Source organism: Somniosus microcephalus, chromosome 3 (genome assembly GCF_052327205.1).
Source record: "Somniosus microcephalus isolate GS21.2 chromosome 3, FLI_Smic_1.0, whole genome shotgun sequence".
NCBI lineage: Eukaryota > Metazoa > Chordata > Chondrichthyes > Squaliformes > Somniosidae > Somniosus > Somniosus microcephalus.
This window is the reverse complement of record NC_140989.1, coordinates 49,302,689-49,328,676: the sequence shown is the minus strand read 5'-3', so window position 1 is coordinate 49,328,676 and position 25,988 is coordinate 49,302,689. Positions and strand designations below refer to the sequence as shown.

General features: G+C 44.9%; 1 protein-coding gene across 4 annotated transcripts in view; it reads right to left on the bottom strand.

Moving 5' to 3' along the window:
• The window catches only part of fbxo11b (F-box protein 11b), a 153,061-nt gene that overhangs the window by 79,685 nt on the left and 47,388 nt on the right, over positions 1-25,988 (bottom strand). For all 4 annotated transcript variants that reach the window (XM_085980364.1, XM_085980365.1, XM_085980366.1 and 1 more), the window contains exon 2: positions 14,431-14,558. In XM_085980364.1, coding sequence (XP_085836490.1) covers positions 14,431-14,538 — 108 coding nt within the window. In that variant the 5' untranslated portion in view covers positions 14,539-14,558. The remainder of the gene's footprint in view (positions 1-14,430; positions 14,559-25,988) is intronic.

The following is a 25,988-nucleotide window of genomic DNA, read 5'->3' as shown; positions in this document are numbered from 1 at the left end:
GGCAGATGGAATATAATATTGGAAAGTGTGAGGTTATGCACTTTGGCAGAAAAAAATCAAAGAGCAAGTTATTATCTAAATGGAGAGAAACTGCAAAGGGGTCTGGGGGTCCTGGTGCATGAAACACAAAAAGTTATTAAGCAGGTGATCAGGAAGGCCAATGGAATCTTGGCTTTTATTGCAAGGGGGATGGAGTATAAAAACAGGGAAGTCTTGCTGCAGTTATACAGGGTATTGGTGAGGCCACACCTGGAATACTGCGTGCAGTTTTTGTTTCCATATTTAAGAAAAGATACACTTGCTCTCGAGGTGGTTCAGAGAAGGTTCACTCGGTTGATTCCGGAGATGAGGGGGTTGACGTATGAGGAAAGGTTGAGTAGGTTGGGCCTCTACTCATTGAAGTTCAGAAGAATGAGGCGCGATCTTATCGAAACATATAAGATTGTGAGGGGGTTTGATCGGGTGGACGCGGGGAGGATGTTTCCACTGATGGGTGAGACTAGAACTAGCGGGCATAATCTTAGAATAAGGGGCTGCCCTTTCAAAACTGAGATGAGGAGAAACTTCTTCACTCAGAGGGTAGTGAATCTATGGAAAAACTTCTTCACTCAGAGGGTAGTGAATCTATGGAATTTGCTACCCGAGAGCTGTGGAAGCTGCAACATTAAATAAATTTAAAACGGAGAGAGACAGTTTCCTAGCAGATAAGGGAATTAGGGGTTACGGGGAGAGGGCAGGGAAGTGGACGTGAGTCTAGATTCGGATCAGCCATGATCCTATTGAATGGCGGAGCAGGCCCGAGGGGCCGTATGGCCTACTCCTGCTCCTACTTCTTATGTGGCAAATCATCGAGGCTACCCTCACAGCACTGCTCATGACCAAATCTACAGCGGAGTTGGCAGAAGGTCCTTTTTTTTTTTTTTTTTTTTAAACTGGCCTTTAAGTCTTGCATAGATAGTGTGGGTTAACATACCATCCATTTTCTTCATACGTACCTGCACTGGGAAACTATCTAGATTTACAAAAGGCCTTTGAGAAGGTACCACATAATAGACTAACAAATAAAGGTTAGAGCATGCAGAGTCAAGAGACAAGTAGCAGAATGGCTATCTAGCTGGAAGACAGAAAGCAGGGAAAAGGGTAGCTATTCAGCGTGGCAGAAGGTAGGAAGTGGGGTTCCACTAGGATTAGTGCTAGGACCACTGTTCACAATTTATATTAGCTATTTAGACTTTGGAATCAAAAAAACAATTTCTAAATTTGCAGACGACACCAACATTTTTTTTGGGGGGGGGGGGGGGGCGGGGGTTGGAGGAAGAGGATGTAGTCAATACTGAGGAGACTGCAACAAATTACAAGACGACATTAATAAACTTGCAGAATGGGCAAATGAATTTCAACATAGATAAGTGTGATGTAATACATTTTGGTAAAAAAAAGTCATTACTTGGAGAATAAGAATCTAAATGGGTTAGAGGAGCAAAGGGATCTGGGAGTACGATTACACAAATCACTAAAAGTAGTGACACAGGTTAATGAAGCTAGAAAAAAAAAGCAAACCAAGCACCAGGGTGTATTTCTAGAGGGATAGAATTTCGAAGTAGAGAAGTTATACTAAACTTGTATTGAACCTTGGTTAAACCACAGAGTACTGTGGACAGTTTTGGTTGCCATATTATAAAAAGGACAGACACTGGAGAGGATGCAATTGTTTTTTTACAGGGATGAGAACAGAACTGCGAAGTTACGCCCATCAGGAAAGGATGAACAGGCTGGGGCGGTTTTCTCTTGAAAAGAGAAGGCTGAGGGGTGACTTAATAGAGGTCTGTAAAATTATGAAGAGAGTATTTCCACTTGTGGGAAAGAACAAAACTAGAGGCCATCAATACAAGATAGTCACTAAGAAATCAGATAGGGAATTCAGCAGAAACTTCTTTACCCCGAGAGTGGCAAGAATGTGGATCTCGCTACCACAGGCAGTACTTGGGGTGAATAGTATAGATGCATTTAAAGGGAGCTAGATAAGCATATGAGGGAGAAGGGAATATAGGGTTATGCTGAATGAGTTGGATGAGGAAGGATAGGAGGTGGCTCGAGTGGAACATAAATGGCTGGTTTGTGTGTTGCACATTCTATGTAATTCGATGTAATATCAGAAAGATAGTGTTATTAAGGAGACAGTAGAAAACTCAGTATGTACATATTCCTTTCCACTCAAACATCACACTGTTACACTGACAAAGCAAATATCCTGATCACACCTAGTTACCACGCTCCCAAACTAATTGGCAGACTACTGGTTTTCCACCGCCTCTAATGCTCCTGTACAGGCTCTTGGGCATGGGTGGGCAATTATATGGTTTGGAGGGCCACTTAACAAGTTTTGGTGAGCTGTTGAGGGCCGCACACCCATGTTCCCCCTAAGGTGGGTGGCCACGCACCAATCACAACGTCACATGCTGACCGCTTACCAGCTCCTGCCGCACAGCAAATTTAAAGGGCCCGCTCATGGAAAAAAAATTAGAGGGAACATCGCCGCACACAATGAATTGCGTTAACAACAGCTACCATTAAAATTAAAAACAAAAAAGTGAATGCAATGTTCAATATACCCGGGTCCATTTAGTTATGCCTCCACTATGCTAATTAAGTGGGATAATATTAAAGTGAGTGCATAATTGTGCAAGAATTAATAATCCCACTAACAGTCATTGGTGAGAGCAAAGTGTTAAATTGGTAAATTTGAAACAGGCCAACTCAGTGTTGATCATCATTCCCACTTCTACCCTCCCAATTTATAAACATAAATTCAGATGGTAGTCAGATAGAATCTAATACACAATTTGTAGTGTAAAATAGCAAAATCCTCCGTTACTAAATTAATGAAATGATTGATCAATTATATGTACTACTGAAAGTCTACATGGCTGTTTGGCTGAGCGGCTCAAGTCTGCGGGGCCTCCTACGAGAGAGGTGTTCATTTTTTAGTGTGCCACGTACAGAAGCCAGAGTCTTTGCGAGGCCTGAACTACAATCGTGTGCCAGCACCTGGAGTCCTTGTGCTCCAGGATCCACTCCCGTGTCTAAGACGGCATGGAGAACCCCCCTGCCGTCGTACTCTGGAGAGGATAGATGGAGCACTGGTCTCTTTCTTCGGTAAGAGAGTCATCAAGATGAGCAACCATGCTCAACAGAGGAGGAGCATCCAGTGCGTACGCGCAGCAGCACCCCCACCAGCCAGCGATGAGCAGAGGATTTGGCGGGTTTTAGAAAAGTGGTTCACGGAGCAAGAGCGGGAGAGAGCCGCAGACAGATGTTAGGCCAGCTCAGAGACACAAAGGGAAGCAAATCTGCATCAGACATATAGAAGTGGTCTCAGCAGCTTTATTTTATAATTGCCTCGGTTCAGGGGCGCAGGTTACTCCCAGGCCACAGTAATCCTGAGCGAGCTCTCCTTGGGCCCCCCCTCGCTACTCCCCGTAGAAATGACCATGACTCACCAGACCCTCTGAGGAATTGGATGAATTCTCTCAGGATTTGGATTGTGATGTTCCAGGCCACAAAGATGCAAATAAACCGTACAAAGTCAAATGGACTTCGGAAGAAGATGAAAGGTTGAACAAGCTGATAAAGCAATATGGCACTGGAAACTTATAGCAACACTCGGATGAATGTGCAGCTCAAGCTCCGGCTCGCATTCTATTTCTGTCCCGTCCAGCGGGCCGGATAACATAGAAACATAGAATATAGCAGCAGGAGTAGGCCATTTGGCCCCTCGAGCTTGCTCTGCCACTCGATGCAATCATGGCTGATCATCCAAATTCAGTACCCGGTCCGGGCTTTCTCCCCATACCCCTTGATCACTTTAGCCTTAAGAAATATATCCAACTCCTTCTTGAATATCATTAATGTATTGGCCTCTACTGCCTTCTGTGGTAGAGAATTCCACAGGTTCACCACTCTGGGTGAAGAAATTCCTCCTCATTTCTGTCCTAAATGGCCTACCCCTTATCCTTAGGCTGTGACCCCTGGTTCTGGACACCCCGACCATCGGGAACATCCTTCCTGCATCTAGTCTGTCCAGTCCTGTCAGAATTTTATAAGTTTCAATGAGATCCCCTCTCATGCTTCTAAACTCCAGCGAGTACAAGCCCAATCGACCCAATCTCTCCTCATACGTCATTCCTGCCCTCCCAGGTATCAGCCTGTTGAATCTTCGCTGGACTCCTTCCATGGCAAGAACATCCTTCCTCAGATAAGGCGACCAAAACTGCACACAATACTCAAGGTGTGGTCTCACCAAGGCCCTGTATAACTGCAGCAAGACATCCTTGTTCCTGTACTCAAACCCTCTCGCTACGAAGGCCAACATGCCCCGAGACCGGAGAAGCAGCGGACCTGCGCGGGAGCAGCCCGAGGCGGGAGAGCTTGAAGGCTTGAGAGGGAGCAGTCAGAGACACCGAGGCCCACAGCCCCGAGACCGGAGAAGCAGCGGACCTGCGCGGGAGCAGCCCGAGGCGGGAGAGCTTGAAGGCTTGAGAGGGAGCAGTCAGAGGCACCGAGGCCCACAGCCCCGAGACCGGAGAAGCAGCGGACCTGCGCGGGAGCAGCCCGAGGCGGGAGAGCTTGAAGGCTTGAGAGGGAGCAGTCAGAGGCACCGAGGCCCACAGCCCCGAGACCGGACCTGCGCGGGAGCAGCCCGAGGCGGGAGAGCTTGAAGGCTTGAGAGGGAGCAGTCAGAGGCACCGAGGCACCAATCCAGGTTCCAGGAGAGAGGTAAAAAGTAGTCCAAGTGTGACGTCAGCAGGTAGCAGGTAAGCGATTGGTTGGTGAGTATTTCTCTCTTTTCAATACAAGCTTGAATTCTGTGGTGTTAAATTTCTGTGGTGTAGTGGGGATAGTTGGTAAATAAAGCGCCCTAGAGTATACCTGTAACTGGGGTATTGAATAAATTTTTAAATTAATTAAAGGAGTAAGTCATGGCAGGAGAGCTCAGACCCGTGTTCTGCTCCTCTTGCTCCATGTGGGAAGTCAGGGACGCTGCCAGTGTCCCTGGCGACCATGTGTGCGGGAAATGCATCCAGCTGCAGCTACTTGTAGACCGCATTGCGGTGCTCGAGCTGCGGGTGGATGAGTTTTGGAGCATGCGCGATGCTGAGAGGCTCGTGGATAGCACGTTTAGCGAGTTGTTCACGCCTCAGGGTAGGGCAGCACAGGGGGTGACTATCAGGCGGAGCAACAAAGGCAGGCAGGTAGTGCAGGGAACCCCTGCGGACATCCCCCTTTCAAACAAGTATACCGCTTTGGATACTGTTGAGGGGGATGACTCACCAGGGGAAGGCAGCAGCAGCCAACTTCCTGGCACTGGGGTTGCTCCTGCTGCCCAAGGGGGGAAAAAGAGTGGGAGAGCAATAGTGGTAGGGGATTCTATAGTAAGGGGAACAGATAGGCGTTTCTGTGGCCGTAGACGTGAATCCAGAATGGTTTGTTGCCTCCCTGGTGCCAGGGTCAAGGATGTCACTGAGCGGCTGCAGGGCATTCTGGAGGGGGAGGGTGAACAGCCAGTGGTCGTGGTCCACATTGGTACCAACGACATAGGTAAAAAGAGGGATGAGGTCCTGCAGCAAGAATTTAGGGAGCTAGGTGAAGGATTAAGGAGCAGGACCTCAAGGGTTGTAATCTCTGGATTACTCCCGGTGCCACGTGCTAGTGAGTATAGGAATAGGAAGATAGAACAGATGAATGCGTGGCTAAAGGGATGGTGCAGGAGGGAGGGCTTTAGTTTCCTGGATCACTGGGTCTGCTTCTGGGAAAGGTGGGACTTGTACAAGTCGGACGGTTTACACCTGAACCAGAGGGGAACCAATATCCTTGCGGGGAGGTTTGCTAGCACTGCTGGGGGGGGTTTAAACTAACTTGGCAGGGGGATGGGGTACAGAGTGGAGCGAAAGTAGGGGTGATTTACAGCCAAATACAGAGGGAAAAACAAGTCAGCTGGGAAGGCAGAGCAAATATGTGAAGGCAAAAGAGAATCTGGCAGGGTTGGAAGGCATTTATTTTAATGCAAGGAGTCTTGCAAATAAGGTGGATGAACTGAAGTTGTTGTTGAACACATGGGAGTACGATATTGTTGCTATCACGGAGACATGGTTGAGGGAGGGTCAGGACTGGCAGCTCAATATTCCGGGGTATAGAATCTTCAGGCGAGACAGAGGGGGGTGTAAAAGGGGAGGGGGTGTTGCAATATTAATTAAGGAGTCAATTACTGCTGTAAGGAGGGATGATATATTAGCGGGTTCCTCTAATGAGGCCATATGGGTAGAACTTAAAAACAAAAAGGGGGCAAGCACTTTGCTGGGAGTGTACTATAGGCCCCCAAACAGTCAGGCAGAGATAGAGGAACAGATATGTAGGCAAATCTCAGAAGTGCGAAAATAATAGGGTAATAATAGTGGGGGATTTCAACTTCCCCAATATAAATTGGGATAGTCAGAGTGTGAAAGGCTTAGAGGGTGCAGAATTCTTAAAGTGCATCCAGGAGAGCTTTTTGTGCCAACATGTAGAAAGTCCTACAAGAGAGGGGGCGGTACTGGACCTAATTCTAGGGAATGTAGCCGGGCAAGTGGTGGAAGTGTCAGTAGGAGAGCATTTTGGCGACAGTGACCATAATTCGGTGAGATTTAAGGGGGTCATGGAAAAGGACAAAGACGGCCCGGAAATAAGGGTTCTAAATTGGGGGAAGGCCGATTTTAATATGATAAGGCAGGATCTGGCCAAAGTGGACTGGGAGCAGCTACTTATAGGAAAATCCACATCAAAACAGTGGGAGACTTTCAGAAGGGAAATAGAGAGAGTACAACGCCAACATGTTCCTGTAAAGGTCAAGGGTGGGACCAACAAGCAAAGGGAACCTTGGATGACAAGGGATATACAAAAATGCATTAGGAATAAAAGGGGGGCTTTTGGCAGTTACAAAAGACTAAAGACGGAAGAAGCCCTAGAGGGGTATAAAAAGTGCAGGGGCGTACTTAAAAAAGAAATTAGGAGGGCGAGGAGGGGCCATGAAATAACACTGGCGAGCAAAATAAAGGAAAATCCTAAGATGTTTTATAAGTATATTAAGGGCAAGAGGATAACCAGGGAAAGGGTAGGGCCCATTAGGGACCAAAGTGGCAATCTGTGTGTAGAGCCAGATGAGGTAGGCGGGGTTTTAAATGAATTTTTTGCATCTGTGTTCACTATGGAGAAAGACGATGCAGACATAGAAATCGGGCAAGGGGACTGTGACATACTTGAACATATTAGCATCGAGAGGGAGGAGGTGCTAGCGGTTTTAGCAGGCCAAAAAGTGGATAAATCCCCAGGCCCGGACGAGATGTATCCCAGGCTGCTGTGGGAGGCAAAGGAGGAGATTGCAGGGGCTCTGACACAAATTTTCAGAACCTCTCTGGCCACAGGGGATGTACCAGAGGACTGGAGAACAGCTAACGTAGTACCATTATTCAAGAAGGGTAGCAGGGATAAACCAGGGAATTACAGGCCAGTGAGCCTAACATCTGTGGTAGGGAAATTATTGGAAAAAATTCTGAGGGACAAAATTAGTCTCCACTTGGAGAGGCAAGGATTAATCGGGGATAGTCAGCATGGCTTTGTCAAGGGTAAATCATGTCTGACAAATCTGATTGAATTTTTCGAGGGGGTGACTAGTGGGGTGGATGAGGGAAATGCTGTGGATGTGGTTTACATGGACTTCAGTAAAGCTTTTGACAAAGTCCCGCATAGGAGACTGGTCAAGAAGGTAAGAGCCCATGGGATCCAGGGTGCCTTGGCGCGTTGGATCCTCAACTGGCTGAGTGGCAGGAGGCAGAGGGTGATGGTCGAAGGTTGCTTTTGTGACTGGAAGCCTGTGTCCAGTGGGGTACCTCAGGGATCGGTGCTGGGTCCCTTGTTGTTTGTGATCTACATAAATGATTTGGATGAGAATGTAAAAGGTATGATCAGTAAGTTCGCAGATGACACGAAAATTGGTGGGGTGGTAAATTGCGAGGAGGAAAGCCTCAGGCTACAGGACGATATAAACGGGTTGGTCAGATGGGCGGAAAAGTGGCAAATGGAATTTAACCCTGAAAAGTGCGAGGTGATGCATTTTGGACGGACAAATAAGGCAAGGGAATACACAATGAGTGGTAGGACCCTAGGAAGTACAGAGGGTCAGAGGGACCTTGGTGTACATGTACATAGATCCCTGAAGGCAGCGGAACAGGTAGATAAGGTGGTTAAAAAGGCATATGGGATACTTGCCTTCATTAGCCGAGGCATAGAATATAAGAGCAGGGAGGTTATGATGGAGCTGTACAAAACGCTGGTGAGGCCACAGCTGGAGTACTGTGTGCAGTTCTGGTCGCCTCACTATAGGAAGGATGTGATTGCTTTGGAGAGGGTGCAGAGAAGATTCACCAGGATGTTACCTGGGATGGAGCGCCTCAGCTATGAAGAGAGGCTGGACAGGCTGGGGTTGTTTTCCTTGGAGCAAAGAAGGCTGAGGGGGGACCTGATTGAGGTGTACAAAATGATGAGGGGCATAGATAGGGTAGATAAAGAGGAACTTTTCCCCTTAGTAGGGGGGTCAATAACAAGGGGGCATAGATTCAGGGTAAGGGGCAGGAGATTTAGAGGGGATTTGAGGAGGAACTTCTTCACCCAGAGGGTGGTTGGAATGTGGAACTCAATGCCTGAAAGGGTGGTAGAGGCAGGAACCCTCACAACATTCAAGAAGCATTTGGATGAGCACTTGAAATGCCATTGCATACAAGGCTATGGACCAAATGCTGGAAAATGGGATTAGACTGGACAGGGATGGATGGGCGGTGCAGACACGATGGGCCGAAGGGCCTCTTTCTGTGCTGTAAAACTCTATGACTCTATGCCATTTGCCTTCTTAACCGCCTGCTGCACCTGCATGCTTACCTTCAGCGACTGGTGCTCAAGGACACCCAGGTCTCGTTACACTTCCCCTTCTCCAAATCTATTGCCATTCAGATAATAATCTGCCTTCCTGTTTTTGCCACCAAAGTGGATAACCTCACATTTATCCATGTTATATTGCATCTGCCATGCTTTTGCCCAATCACCCAACCTGTCCAAATCATCCTGGAGTTTCTCGGCATCCTCCTTACAGCACACACTCCCACCCAGCTTTGTGTCGTCTGCAAATTTGGAGATATTACATCTAGTTCCCTTGTCTAGATCATTAATATATATTGTGAATAGCTGGGGTCCAAGGACCGATCCCTGCGGTACCTCACTAGTCACTGTCTGCCACTCAGAAAAAGACCCGTTTATTCCAACTCTTTGCTTTCTGTCTGCCAACCAGTTCTCTATCCAAGTCAATACCTTGCCCCCAATCCCATGTGCCTTAACTTTACACACTAATCTCTTATGCGGGACCTTATCGAAAGCCTTCTGAAAGTCCAAATACACCACATCCACTGGATCTCCCTTATCTATTTTACCAGTTACATCCTCAAAAAATTCCAGTGGATTAGTCAAGCACGATTTACCTTCTGTAAATCCATGTTGACTTTGTCCGATCCTGTCACTGTTATCCAAGTGCTCTGCTATTACATCTTTTATAATGGACTCTAGCATTTTCCCCACTACCGATGTCGGGCTTACCGGTCTGTAATTCCCCGTTTTCTCTCCATCACCTTTTTTGATAGAATGAACTGGCTGGCCGCATATGGCCCACGGGGCGTATTTTGACCACCACTGCTCTTGGGTCTCATGTGCAGAGCTCCACTGAGGATTGTAGGATTTGCTTCTCTTGAAAACAGCAGCAGAGTGCTCTTAAGATTCAGTGAAAATCTCAGACCACTTGTACAGGTTTGTGCACCAACCATGAAATGCCGACAGAACCTTGAGTTACAGTATGCAGCAACCATTAGTCTTCTATTGAAAAACAAGCTGTAGAGGCAGGCCATTGTAGCAGTACAATCTTTGCAGCTTAAATGATGAGAGAAAATTTATAACCTAAGATGACAAATTAATTTGAGGGGCAGGGAGTTACAGACAGGAGTTTCTACTAATGCCTGTGTACACAATTTTCTTCCTTAATTTAATTCTCATGATCTCACTGGTCCATGCATGTTTCTTACCAGCTTTTTTAAAATCAGTATCTCCAGCACATAGTGAGAACAGAAACTGACCAAAGTATTATGAAGGCACAAAAACATGGCATTGAGCCCTAGGGTTGCAAAGGGGTGGAAAGTTTCCGGTAAATTTCTGGAAATTTTCCACAGGAAGTTTAGCTTGGGAATTTGGGGAATTTTGCCCAAAAAAGCACATGCTAGCATTATATTGTTTTTTTTGTATTTCTTTCTTTTTTTTCCCCCCACAGGTCCTCTCTTAAAATTACTAAGAGATGGAATCTTAATTATTAAGGAATTTCTTAATCAATATATGTTTATCTTCTTACTTGGCTTGTTTTAATAATTACAAGTTTTGTGTGTGACTGTGAACAAATGTGTCCTGATTGGTTGGATGAGTGGATGAGCGATTAGCTCCCTCTATTTGTAATATTTGCATATCGAATTGTGATTGGCCTGCAGGCATCTGTAAGACTGCTATAGTTCTTTTAAGATCCAGGTTAGGGGTCCTGAGGGAAGTCATTTTGTTTTCTGCTGATGTTGTGATGATGCAGTAAGTAAATCAGACTTTATACCAAATAAACCAGTTACTTGTTGAACTCTGTTGTCCTTCAATTTAAAATATACAAAATAATACACTATTGGTGATGTAGCATCGTGTGTGTACAGTGTGATGAAATATGTCATTCATCAGACTCTGTAGTTAACTGTATATATTGTATTGCCTGCTCCGGTGTTTGTACCTTGTATTGTGTATAGGGCACCGCCCCCTTTGTGTGTCGGCTCCGCCCATACCTGGCCCTACTTAAGACAAGTCCAGGCTTGTCCTGCAGTAGAACAGCAGCACGCCAGGTGAAGCTAGGTGCAGCCACCGGCATCTTTTCTTTGCTAATAAAAGCCTTTGTTTTATTCTGCTAACTTCGAGTCTTGGAGTTATTGAGGCACGTCATACAGGTCATGCTTCCATCACATGGAGCATCAGCAAAAATGTACTCACCCTGTTGCAATCGTGCTGATCGACCGCAGTTCGACAGAGATGAATGCCCTTTATTTCTCTGCATAGAACAATGCCACGTTTACCGTCGGATGTGTGGAAGCATTTTACCCCAGGCATTAAAGATGGAAAGACTGTGTACATGTGCAAACACTGTAGAAAGCCTTATGTAAAGAATGCCACAAAGATGCAGCAGCATTTATCCAAATGCAACAACTTCACTCAAAGCTCACAGCAGTCAGCCCAGAGTTCCTCTGCTTCCATTCAAGATGATGATGGTTCTCATTCAGCATCAGGCTCCTTATCATCAGCAACTCCTGGCCCACTTGGAAGGTTCTTTGATACAATGGATAACCATAGCCAGAAGAATGCCGATCAGTGCCTTGCTCGAGCTGTATTTGCAACAGGCTCACCCCTCATGCTCACAGCCAATGTGTACTGGAAGAGATTTTTCAATGTTATTCGCCCTGCATACTGTCCTCCCACCAGACATGCTTTGTCTACTTATTTGCTGGAGGCTGAGTATAACAGAGTCCAAGGAAAGCTCAAAGAAACTATAGCGATGGCAGACTGTGTTGCAGTTATCTCAGATGGGTGGTCAAATGTACGAGGGGAGGGCATCATAAACTACATCGTCTCCACTCCTCTCCCAGTGTTCAAGAGCACAGACACGAAGGACAACAGACACACAGGCACATACATTACTGATGAGCTGAAAGCGGTCATCAACGATCTTGGATCACAAAAGGTCTTTACAGTAGTTACTGACAATGCTGCGAATATGAAGGCTGCTTGGGCTCAAGTGGAGGAGGCCTACCCTCATATTACGTCTATTGGGTGCGCAGCTCATGGGCTTAACCTGCTCAAGGACATCATGGGTTTGAGAACCATGGAAGCACTGTACAAGAGAGCCAAGCAAGTTGTTAAGTATGTCAGGGGAAAACAGGTAGTTGCAGCAACCTACAACTCCAAGCAAATGACAAAGAACAAGAACACCACACTGAAGCTGCCCAACAACACTAGATGGGGTGGTGTTGTCATAATGTACAACAGCCTTCTGGAGGGTAAGGAGTCGCTGCAAGAAATGGCAATATCCCAGTCTGGGGATATGGAAACCACCATCAAGAAAATACTGCTGGATGATGTGTTTTGGGAGAGAGTGGTTAGCAGCCTTAAACTACTCTCACCAGTAGCATCTGCAATTGCTCAGATTGAAGGAGATGACGCTGTCTTGTCAGATGTTCTCAGGCTTTTTACTGATTTAAAAGAACAAATCAGCATTGCCCTACCCACATCCCTGCTGCTCAAAGCAGAGCAGAAGGCAATTGTTCAATTCATACAGACGCGTTAAGAATTTTGTGTCAAGCCGATTCATGCTGCAGCATACATGCTGGACCCAAAGCATGTTGGGAGACCAATACTTTCTGGAGAACAGATCAACAGCGCTCAGTGCGATTTCTACCCTCTCACACCATCTCAATCTGGATGTGGGCAAAGTTCTGGGAAGTCTGGCAAAGTTCTCTACCAAGCAAGGTCTTTGGAATGGGGATGGGATATGGGAATCATGCAAGCATATCAGTGCACATACCTGGTGGAAGGGACTTTGTGCATCTGAGGCCCTGTCACCTATTGCATCGGTGATACTCCAAATCCCACCTTCATCAGCGGCCTCTGAACGAAACTGGTCACTTTTTGGGAATACGCATACAAAGGTGCGCAACAGGCTGACTAACAAGAGAGTGGAGAAACTGGTGGCTATCCGGGCGAACCTACAACTTATTGAGCCAGATACAGAAGTGTCCACCACACAGCTAGACACTGGCACAGAGGAGGAAATGGACACGTCAGAGCCAGAGTCAGAGAATCAGGAGGAGCAATGAGGAGTAGAAGACTCAGAAGACTCATGAGTAGAAGACTCAAAGGGACAAAATAAGGACAAATTACAGGCTAAATAAGCTGACGCTCTTTTTATTTTATTTTAGATGGGTCTTTTTTGTGGGGGTTCAATAAAGTTCAAAATTATAACCTAAATAAAGTTTTGAAAGCCTGTTTTTATTTGTATGGAACAGTATGTCTGTTTTGACGACAAAGATAATAAGGGTCAGAGACAAAAACCATCAGTGTGCAAAAAAACTCAAATTCCCATGGAAAGTTTCCTCTTTTAAAAATTCCCAGAATTTTGCAACCCTATTGAGCCCTCTAACACTACATCCAGAAAAGAGCATTTTGTCTTCAAATCTTTGGATTGTTGGGAGAAAAAAAATCTACTGAAGTACAAAAAATATGCAGAACAGCGAACAGCGGAAACAGACAACAAATTAGTCAAGTCCAAAATAAACCACCTATGAGAAAGATGAAACATCTCTTGAAAGATGAATGCCATCTCATTCATATGGCTGTTGAGTATTAAACCATCACGACATCCAACACGGCCCTCACGAAAGTTAACTATTTCAAATACACAACTTAGTCCAAGACAGAATAGTTTGCATCCCAGTCGATGGAAGACCTTTGCAACTTTGAATGCAGCCATCAAAATTTACAGGATAAAAACTGTGTTCCAGTTACCCACGTATTCCATGCAAAATTCTTTCCCTCTCTAAATGAAAATTATCAGCTGAGACAAAGTTCTTGCAAAGCTGTAAATGATGGGAGATTCAATTAAATGCTTTGAAAGTTGAAACTGCAACTTCCAAAATAGATAGCTGGTATCATTCCAAAACATGCTCTTTCCAAACACCTTGATTTTTCTTTAAATGGGAAGTCATTATTAAAAGAAATTAAAACCTCTGCATCTGAATTATTTCCGAGGCAGTTAAATCTCACAGAACAAAGTCTACTCCACTTAATTTGAAGTCTGCTAATTTGATTTATTAGATCAATTTTTTTTGCACTTTTTCTTTATGCTGCCATTTTGTTTATGTTGGTGAAATTAAAGTCAAGATATTGGATTTTTTTCATGCATACAACTTCATATAAATAGACTGTACTTGCTTGAAATCTTGCTGTGCATGTCAATATCCAACACTCAAGTCTGCACACCTCCATCTGTGGAGCATCAATTCCCTCTTGCAAAATTAAACTAAATATGTGGTATGCAAGAGAGACAATGCCCATCTCGCCCTACAAGAGCAACTCCACTTCTGGTCGATAACAAAATGGCAACTGTTAATACAACCACTGTGTTGGCCATGCTTCAGATAAAACCTACATACGGGCAAGTAGGTTTTTTGGGACAGTGGGGTTGATTAAAAAAATACATTTTTCTGAACCTGCGACAGTGTGACTCACCTCCATGCTATTCTTTGTAGGATAAGCTGCTCGTTTAGACAGTAGTGACTTTCTTCGCAGCTGGTATGGGCTGTTTTGTGCACCAGGTCCTGATTCTTCCGCAATCATGTCTGCAGGGACATCCTCATCTACAAATGAACGGGAAAAAAATTAGTTCGTTCTTACACAATACATAGGGGAGGGGGCTTTATGTCCTTCAAGAGCCTTCTCCCCAGAGAACATGTTAATCTGTTCCATGATACAATTCACCAAACCCATTCCATCTTCTGAGCAAAAGACTACAAACCTTTTAATATCCCCCCACCAAAAATATAAATCAGATAAAATTCCAGAATACTGGTAAAACATTAGTTTGGCCCCAGCAGGAGTACTGTGTCCAATTCTGGGCACTACATTTAGGAAGGACATGAAGGATTTGGAGAGGGTACAGAAGAAATTTACTGGAACGGTTCCAGGGATGAGGGATTAGTTACATGGATAGACTGGAGAAGCTGGGGTTGTTCTCCATAGAGCAGCGATGGCCAAGAGGAGATTTGATAAGAGGTATCTAAAATCATGAAGAGTTCATAAGGAGAAACTGTTTCCAATGACTGAAAGATCGATAACCAAAGGCAAAGTTTGAAGGTGACTGGGAGGTTGGCGAAATTAAATAGTCAAGATATTGGGAGTCTATTGCGCATATCCACTTCAATTCTTTTGGGGGGGGGGGGGGGGCAGGGACTAATGAAGGCTTCTCACCTCAAGTCTTGCTTCAGGGTGGTTAATTTAGTACTTTATTTAACAGTAACAATATGCATTTAATATAGCACCTTTAACATAGAAAAAAAGTCCCACGGCCCTTGAGGCATAATCAAAAAAAGACACAGGAGAGACAGGCCAAAAAAAATAGAAGTAATGCATTCATTTCCAGAATAGCAGCCAAAATGTGCACATAAATGAGTAGTGATTTCAGGTTAAATAGGCATGGCAGATTAGGAGAGGCATGTCCTGATCGCAGGGAGGAGACAGTATGAGACATTCCGAAGTTCAAGTCCAAGATCCTGAGGTGGGATGATGCAGTTGTGGACCAGACTGAATCTGCTTGGAGTATTCAAGAACCAGGTTTGAAGACGATTGTGAAAATGGGGTGATTCTAGGAGAAGTTCGAGGGGAAGAGTGAAAGAGCATTTGGCTGAAATTTTGTAATGTACAGGGAGATGACATGTAGCTGTTCAATAACCTTGCTAAGACCATTTCTTCCCCCTCCCCCCCAACCACCACCTTTTTGAATGGCTTGTTGATCAGGCTGTCTTAACAGTTTTAACTTCGCATGTAAAGCATACTCTCATAGAAACAGACATAGAAGATAGGAGCAGGAGTAGGCCATTCGGCCCCTCGAGCCTGCTCCGCCATTTAATGAGATCATGGCTGATCATCCACTCAGTACCCTGTCCCTGCCTTCTCCCCATATCCCTTTACCCTTAAGAAATATATCTCTCCTGGAATAATGGTGCATATTATGATTTTACCATTACGACCACAGAAGTCTGCAACAAAATTATTTATTCTTTACCAATACCTCAAGAATATCTAGCAGAATTAATATCTAAACTTGCATTTATATGGCGACTTTAATGTAGTAAAACATCCCAAGGTGCTTCACAGGAGCGCTATCAAACAAAATTTGACACTGAGCCACATAAGGTGGCCAAAAGCTTGATCAAAAAGGTGGATTTTAAATAGTGTCTTAAAGGAGGAGAGGTAGAGGGGCTGAGGGGTTTAGGGAAAGAATGAGAGCTTGAGGCCTAGGCTGCTGAAGGCACAGCCGCCAATGGTTGAGCGATTAAAAGCGGGGTTGCACAAGGGGCCATAATTGGAGAAGCGCAGATATCTGAGGGTTGTAAGGCTGGAGGAGGTTACAGAAAAAGGGAGGGACGAGGCCATGGAGGGATTTGAAAACAGGGATGAGAATTTTAAAACAAAGACGTTGTCGGACGAGGAGCCAACATTGGTCAGCGAGCACAGGGGTGATGGATGAACAGGACTTGGTGCGAGTTAGGTTAAGGGCAGCAGAATTTTGGATGAGCTCAAGTTTATGGAGGGTGGAAAATGGAAGGCCGGCCAAGAGAGCATTGGAAGTCAAGTCTAGAGGTAACAATTGCATGGACGAGGGCTTCAACAGCAGATGAGCTAAGGCTGGGGCGGAAATGGGCGATGTTACGGAGGTGGAAGTAGGTGGTCTTGGTGATAGAGCGGATATGGTCGGAAGCTCTTCTCGGGATCCAATAAGACACCAGGGTATGCTAATGGTCTGATTCAGCCTCAGACACTGGCCAGGGCGAAGAATGGAGCTGGTGGCTAGGGGAGAGAGATTGTGGCAGTGACTGAAGACAATTGCTTCAGTCTTCCTACTATTTAGTTGGAGGAAATTTCAGAAGAGAGGTTAATGAAAGGTTAAAAACAAATATTCCTCTTCCTCTCCCCTGACCTTTATTGTAAAGATGGATGACTGTCAAAAATAAAATATCAGCCATGATTAAATGGCGCCTGACATGTTATTTTCAGCTTAAAAAAGGAAGCAGCGATTATAGTAATTGACACATATAAAACAAAATTATGAAAAGGCCAAGATTCCAGAAGACTGGATAGAAAATAAGCAATGTTTAGTTCAACTTCATTTTATATCAAGAAGCCAAAACCACCCTTTTTTTAATTTGGAATCCTCCCCATAACTGAAGGGTAACATTCCCAAAACAGGAGTTCTCTGGAAAGGACCACCACTCAGCTCAGATTTCAGGGAGAGACATCGCCAACAAATGATGTTATTTTTTCTTCACAGATAAACCTACACAATGCTTTGAGTACGTGGCCACCAAGCAAACGTCTTCTACAATCACCAATTTGAAACTGGGCATATTCCTCTTTCAAATACCGACTCGTGTGCAAGCTTTTGCTTGGCGATGGGTCATTTGGGGAACTCAATTTTTAAAATTGCATAGTCAACAGCAACTTACATTTATATAGTGCCTTTAATGTAGTCAAACGTCCCAATAGTCAAAAGGTAAATAACCTTGGCCCCTACAACAAAAGGAGAGATGCAATTCTCTAGCTTGCAAATTGTAAACACAGACTATTAACATTATGTCTTCATTGTAACAGGACTATGAATCATCAAAAGAATCCAGCGGGCTAAGCTATATTGCAGCTCGGTCAAGTTTTGTTATCAAAGTGCATAGACTGGCAGATAGCACTTCCAAGTACAGGAAACTTTGGTTTATCTGGAGGTTAAAAGTCCGGAAAGCTCTATCTACCGGCAAAATTCAGGAGCCGTTTCCTATAAGTTTTTTTTTACTTCTCGTTGCTTTTTTTCCCCCCCAGTCAGGCTCTGCAAGGTCTGTAGCTAAGCAACAGCTTCAGCTAGAGGCGCTTTTAAGCTGCAGCCGACTGTTTTGAAGCTGTTGCTAAGTAACAGGGTTTGTTGATTCACACGGAGCTGAAAATCTCCGTATGTTTCAACATTAGCGCTGGTTTGTCCGGCAGTTTTGATGGGACGGCAACAGCTCGGTCCCGTCGGTGCTGGATATCACAAAGTTTCCTGTAGATCAATCCAAGGTTATGAACATGACTAAAATGATGCTTCTTCACTTGATAGATAAAACATTGGCACACTTATAAATAGTTTTGGACCTGGTCTTACAACTACCCTACTCACATGCCAAGCTAAGTCGGCTGCATCACTGGAACACGTGGTCTATGACAATGGCTCGTGTATAAAAACACAACCTTGTGTGGTACTAAGTCAAAAAGGTCATAGGTTTGATTTCTGGTTCTATACTGTTTAAGTCGATCTTAGCCAAAGCAGTACCAGAGCACAGATTTTCAAGCCTGGGGTCCTTGTGGGGACCCAGGAGGTCAGATTTCTATATCAAATGTCAGAATTTTCTACTTCTGTTGATTTAATAGAATGTTATATATAAAACTGTTTTTGCAACATTCACCTTTGGGTAGCAGACATCATCTTTCACATGTTAGGTCATAAGGTCCCTGGAAATGTTTCAGTATTTTCAGGTCTCCCCAGAAGAATTTACCCATCACAGAGGCACTAAATAAATGCTTTGTGTCCCCAGACTAGGGAAAAGTCATCCTGGGTTTCTACTGAGGATCTCCAACTAATGACTACTACTGGAAAATAAACTTCACTTCTGGCTCAAAGTCATTCAACCCATCATCAACCTACACTAACTTCCTGACTCTCAGTAATTGATTTCAAAATCCTTGTTTAGAAATCCCTCCACGGCCTTGCTTTTTTTATAAATTCGTTCATGGGATGCGGGCGTCGCTGGCAAGATCAGCATTTATTGCCCATCCTAATTGCCCTTGAGGAGGTGGTGGCGAGCCGCCTTCTTGAACCGCTGCAGTCCTTGTGGTGATAGTACTCCCACAGTGCTGTTAGGGAGGGAGTTCCAGGATTTTGACCCAGCGACGATGAAGGAACAGCGATATATTTCCAAGTCAGGATGGTGTGTGACTTGGAGGTTGTGGTGTTCCCATGCGTTTGCTGCCCTTGTCCTTCTAGGTGGTAGAGGTCACGGTTTGGAAGGTGCTGTCGAAGAAGCCTTGGTGAGTTGCTGCAGTGCATCTTATAGATGGTACACACTACAGACATGGAGGGAGTGAATGTTTACGGTGGTGCATGGTGGATAGTTTCACACCATTGCCCCCTACCCTCTTCTCTCCCCCAACACCACCCCCCACAAAATAGTTTCAGAGCCTTCAACAATCTTACACCAACACTGGAATTTTATTCCTAAATTTTCCTACGTTGCTACATTTTCCCCCCGCCTTCAAAGGCCTCCTTAAAATGTCCCACACTGTGAAACATCTTAAAATATTTTGTTACTTTAAAGGCTCTATGTAAGTGAAATTTAAGAGTTTTTGGTCTTGGCAACTTCCCAAACTTAAAAATTCTCCATTTTGAGATGTAAACACACTTCTATTGAAGTGTTAGCACCAACAATGAATTAATCATTACATAAAGTATGAACAGGACTATTTTCTGATTCACTTGTGAGCACCTTTAACTTATTTTGTAACTAATACACATCATTAACCTGTTTATCTGCTCTATAATGGTTAACTGAATAAACTTGCAGCGTTTGAGTTTTCTTATCAATTATTACAGCTTTTACGTAGCACCTCTCATATCGTCACTTAACATCTTTTTTTTTTGGCATAATGGACAATCCCACTGCAAAGTCCCGGCAGCAAACAAACACAAATACCATGCAGAGAAAGCTACGGGTATCCTCACTACTTCTACCTTTCACAAAGCAGGTTTTACTCTTGTTTTGCACACTTAGGGGAAAAAAACTGAATTGAAAATAAAATGCAAGTGTATGAACAGACCAGAAACAAGGCTCATCTTCCTAAATGTTCTCTGGCAGTTCCCCATGTATAGGCCAACAAGGCTTATTTTCCTCAATGTTCTGCCTGTGCCCAAATACAGGGCAGAGGAGGAAGAAAACAACTGCAGGAAAAGGACAGGTCTGCTTTGGGATGCTGGGTGAAGGGGGGCGGTTTGCAAGTGGTGTGGTGATTATTTTTCCTATACCTACCAGCTCACAAAACGAGGCCGCTTCATCAGCAGCCTCAGATTCACCTGCCAATCCAGTGTCCCAATGGTAAGTCAGGCATGTCAAAATCCTACAGCCTCTAACACACTGGAGGTAAACCCTGCATCCTTGCAATTTTTAATAATTGATATGACTGCTACTAGTGTAACAAATACTCCTATTCTGTTACATGTTTGGCTGCAACTTTAAGAGGAAACATTAGCACAACACTACTCCCAGATATGTAGAATGTGTTCCTCTCCACACCTTCCCCCCAAAAAATTCTGCTTCAAAATGAGAGCCAAAAGGTCATCCCAGTACTGTAAAGATGTATTGGGTGCAGTATAGCTATTAGCCAGTATCTGAAAACTGTTCTTGTCTCGAATACACTGAGCACCCAATAGGCTTATGTACAATTGGTAAAACGGAGCCACCGCTATTTCTCCCCTGTACAACAACTTATATATTTATAGAGCGCCTTTAACGGAATAAAACGTTGCAAAGAAAAACAAAACTCGACATCGAGCCATCTAAGGAGATGTTAGGGCAGATGACCAAAAGCTTGGTCGAAGAGGTAGGTTTTAAGGAGCGTCTTAGAGAAGGAATGAGAAGTGGAGCAGCAAAGCGATTTAGGGAGGGAATTCCAGAGCTTAGGACCCAAGCAGCTGAAGGCACGATCGCCAATAGTGCAGCAATTAAAATCAGGATGTTCAAAAGGCCAGAATAGGTGGAGCGCAGAGGTCACCGAGGGGCAGCACGTAGCTGAGAAATAGGAGGGGGCCAAGGATAGATCCTTGGGGGACACCAGAAAAGCAGGTGATTCTATGGTTGCGGCTGGAAATATAGTAATGAAACCAGGCGAGTGCAGTCACATCCAGCTGGATGACGGTGGAGAGGCGTTGGAGCAGAATTTCGTGGCCAACTGTGTCAAAAGCTGCAGACAGGTCCAAAAGGACAAGTAGTTGTTCACCTAAAACAGTAGGGAAATATCCAGGAAACAGCAGTGGCTGTTCCGTATATGGATTCTTAAAAAGGATTTAATATGCTGGAGAGGAAACTTCCTAATAAAATTAAGGCACGGTGGCATAGTGGTTAGCACTGTTGCCTCACAGCGCCAGGGACCCGGGTTCGAATCCGGCCTCGGGCGACTGTCTGTGTGGAGTTTGCACATTCTCCCCGTGTTTGCGTGGGTTTCCTCCGGGTGCTCCGGTTTCCTCCCACAGTCCAAAGATGTGTGGGTTAGGTTGATTGACTATGATAAATTGACCCTTAGTGTTAGGGGGATTAAATACGTGGGGTTACGGGGATCGGGTGGGATATGTGTCGGTGCAGGCTCGATGGGCCGAAATGGCCTCTATCTGCATTGTGTGATTTCTGTGATTTCTGTGATTACTAAAGGGAGCGCAGCACTATGGATAGGGAGTTGGTTAAAGGACAGGATATTTTCAGAATGTAGGGATAGTAAGCAATGGTCTCTCTCAGGGGTCAGTGTTGGGACCATTGCTCTTCTCAAAATATACAGAATTTATTTTTCAAATGAAAGATCTGGATTTGGGTATGGGAGAACAATATCACAATTGTGAGACAACAGGAAAAAAAAGGGTGCGCGGCTAACTGTGAAAATAACTGTAGGTGACTATAGCAGGAAATGCGTTCGCTGATTGGGCAGAGGTCAAATGAAACTTAATGTAGTGGTTGTGATGTGATACATTTTGGAAGTAAGACCAAGGAGAGGAAACATACACTAAATGGTAAAATGTTAAAAGGAGTAGAAGAATTGGACCAAGTGGATAGCTCGTTCAAAGAGCCAGCAAAGTCACAATGTGCCAAAAGTCATCCTTCTGTGCTGTAAAATTCTGTAATAGAGACACAGTTGGCATAAAAGTGCTCTAACACTATTCATTTTTCATTTCTAGGTTGCAATCGTGATGAATGAGCACAAAGGCACAGAATGAAACATTAGATTATTGCGCCACCCTCACATCTAATATTGGTGCCTGCATCAAGGTTACTGGACCGGATGTTCAACAGCGCTCATGCCAAATCACATCTTGGAAACAGTGCAACAAGTAGATCAAAAGGTGAAAACCCATGTTACCATGGGACAACAAAATTTCAGTCCTGTTCACACAGGGTTGGAAGTGGTGTACTCCAAGGGTCAGTGCTTGGTCCACTTTTGTTCAGTATATACAGATATACAGGAAACTTTGTGTTATCCGGAGGCTAAATGTCCGGCAAGAATCAGGAGCCGTTTCGTTAGGTGTTTTTTTTCTTTGAGGTTTTTTTTCTTTTCGTTGCTTTTTTCTCTCAACAGTCAAGCTCTGCAAGGTCTGTAGCTAAGCAACAGCTTCAGCTGGAGACGCTACAGAGACGCTTGCCGACTGTTTAGAAGCTGTTGCTAAGCAACAGGGCTTGTTGATTCACACGGAGCTGAAAATCTCCGTATGTTTCAACATCAGCACTGGTGTGTCTGGCAGTTTTAAGGGAACGGCAACAGCTCGGTCCCGTCGGTGCCGGATAGCACAAAGTTTCCTGTAATTTGGACTTCAGTATAGGGGCAATCGTGAAATTTGCTAACAATACAAAAGTAGAGGGTTTGGCAAAAAGTATGTAGGAGAGCAAGACTTCAGGAAGATTGGCTAGCAGAAAGGGCGAAAGATATAATTTAATGTGGATAATTGCAAGATCAACAACTTGCATTTATATAGCGCCTTTCATGTAGTACAATGTCCCAAAGCACTTCACAGGAGCATCAAACAAAGAGGAAAAAAACAACAAATGGGATCATAGAAACATGCTGAACGGTGTGGAGAGAGAGATCTAGGGGTTCACTTGGAAAACAGTGACAGGATCGGACAAAGTCAACATGGATTTACAAAAGGTAAATCGTGCTCGACTTATCTACTGAAATTTTTTGAGGATGTAACTGGTAAAATAGATAAGGGAGAACCAATGGATGTGGTGTATTTGGACTTTCAGAAGGCTTTCGATAAGGTCCCGCATAAGAGATTAGCGTGTAAAGGCACATAGGATTGGAGGCAAGGTACTGACTTGGATAGAGAACTGGTTGGCAGACAGGAAGCAAAGAGTTGGAATAAACGGGTCTTTTTACAAGTGGCAGGCAGTGACTAGTGGGGTACCGCAGGGATCGGTGCTAGGACCCCAGCAATTCACTATATATATTAATGATCTAGACGAGGGAACTAGATGTAATATCTCCAAGTTTGCAGACGACACAAAGCTGGGTGGGCGTGTGTGCTGTGAGGAGGATGCAGAGAAACTCCAGTATGATTTGGACAGGTTGGGTGATTGGGCAGATGCATGGCAGATGCAGTATATAATGTGGATAAATGCGAGGTTATCCACTTTGGTGGCAAAAACAGGAAGGCAGATTATCTGAACAGCAATAGATTGGGAGAAGGGGAAGTGCAACGAGACCTGGGTGTCCTTGTGCACCAGTCGCTGAAGGTAAGCATGCAGGTGCAGTGGGCAGTTAAGACGGCAAATAGTATGCGGACCTTCATAGCGAGAGGGTTCGAGTACAGGAACAAGGATGTCTTGCTGCAGTTGTACAGGGCCTTGGTGAGACCACACCTTGAGTATTGTGTGCAGTTTTGGTCGCCTTATCTGAGGAAGGATGTTCTTGCCATGGAGGGAGTGCAGCGAAGATTCACCAGACTGATACCTGGGATGGCAGGAATGACGTATGAGGAGAGATTGGGTCGATTGGGCTTGTACTCGCTGGAGTTTAGAAGAATGAGAGGGGATCTCATTGAAACTTATAAAATTCGAACAGGACTAGACAGATTAGATGGAGGAAGGATGTTCCCAATGGCGGGGGAGTCCAGAACCAGGGGTCACAGTCTAAAGATAAGGGGTAAGCCATTTAGGACAGAGATGAGGAGGAATTTCTTCACCCAGAGAGTGGTGAACCTGTGGAATTCTCTACCACAGAAGGCAGATGAAGCCAATTCATTAAATATATTCAAGAAGCAGTTAGATATATTTCTTAAGGCTAAAGGGATCAAGGGATATGGGGAGAAAGCAGGGACAGGGTACAGGAAACTTTTGTTTAACCGGAGGTTAAAAGTCTGGAAAGCTCTATCTACCGGCAAAATTCAGGAGCCATTTCCTTTAAGTTTTTTTACTTCTCGTTGCTTTTTTTTCCCCCCCAAGTCAGGCTCTGCAAGGTCCAGCTGAAGCTGTTGCTTAGTTACAGAGACGCTTTTAAGCTGCGGCCGACTGTTTTGAAGCCGTTTGTTGATTCACACGGAGCTGAAAAGCTCCGTATGTTTTAATATTAGCGCTGGTTTATACGGCAGTTTTGATGGGACGGCACCAACTCGGTCCGGTCAGTGCTGGATACCAGAAAGTTTCCTGTACTGAATTTGGATGATCAGCCATGATCTCATTAAATGGCGGAGCAGGCTCAAGGGGCCAAATGGCCTACTCCTGCTCCTATCTTCCATGTTTCTATGTTTCCAAATTCATAGTTCCCTGAAATTGCAGGTAGATATAACCAAAACAACAGGAACATAGTGGTTATGTTACTGGACTAGTAATTCAGAGGCCTGGATTAATGATCCAGAGACTCGAGTTTAAATCCCATCTGGAATAAAAAGCTAGCATCAGTAATGGTGACCATGAAACTATCGGATTGTCGTAAAAACCTATCTGGTTCACTACTGTCCTTTAGGGAAGGAAATCTACCGTCTTGTGTGTATGTGTGTATGTGACTCCAGACCCACAGCAATGTGGTTGACTCTTAATTGCCCTCTGAAATGGCCTGGCAAGCCACTCAGTTGTAACAAACCGCTACGAATAACAATAATAAAACCGGATGGACCATCCGGCATCGACCTTGGCACCAGCTTCAGACAAGTCGACCCTGCAAAGTCCTTCTTACTAACATCTGGGGACTTGTGCCAAAATTGGGAAAATTGTCCCACAAACTTGTCAAGCAACAGCCTGACAGTCATACTCAGACTCATAACTCCCCAAAGCCTTTCCACCACCTACAAGGCACAAGTAAGGAGTGTGATGGAATACACTTCACTTGCCCGGATGAGTGCAACTCCAACAACACTCAAGAAGCTCGACACCATCCAGGACAAAGGAGCACGCTTGCCTGGCATCCCATCCACCACCTTAAACATCCATCACCGGCGTTACCGTGGCTGCAGTTTGTACCATCTACAAAATGCACTGCAGCAACTCGCCAAGGCTTCTTCGGCAACACCTCCCAAACCCGCGACCTCTACCACCTAGAAGGACAAGGGCAGAAGGCGCATGGGAACATCATCACCTGCAAGTTCCTCTCCAAGTTACACACCATCCTGACTTGGAAATGTATTACCCGTCCTTCATTGTCGCTGGGTCAAAATCCTAGAACTTCCTAACAGCACTGTGGGCGTACCTTTACCACACTGACTGCAGCAGTTCAAGATTCAGCATAATTTCTCTACAAAAGTAGAGATATTATGCTGAATCTTTATAAAGCGCTGGTTAGGCCACAACTGGAGTATTTCCACTTTCCATACCTCGGGAGCCTACTGTCAACAAGGGCAGACGTCGATGACGAAATCCAACACCACCTTTAGTGTGCCAGTGCAGCCTTCGGTTGCCTGAAGACGACTGGTTGAAGACCAGGACCTCAAAGCCGGCACTAAGCTCATGGTCTACAGAGCATTAGTGATACCCGTCCTCCTGTATGCTTCAGAGACATGGACCACGTACAGCAGGCACCTCAAAGCACTGGAGAGGTACCACCACGCTGCCTCCGCAAGATCCTGCAAATCCATTGGCAGGATAGGCGCACCAACATCAGCGCTCTCGCTCAGGCCAACATCACCAGCACTGAAGCTCTCGCCATGCTCAATCAGCTCCGATGGACGGGCCACATCGTCTGCATGCCCAATACGAGACTCCCAAAACAAGCGCTCTATTTGGAGCTCCGGCACGGCAAGA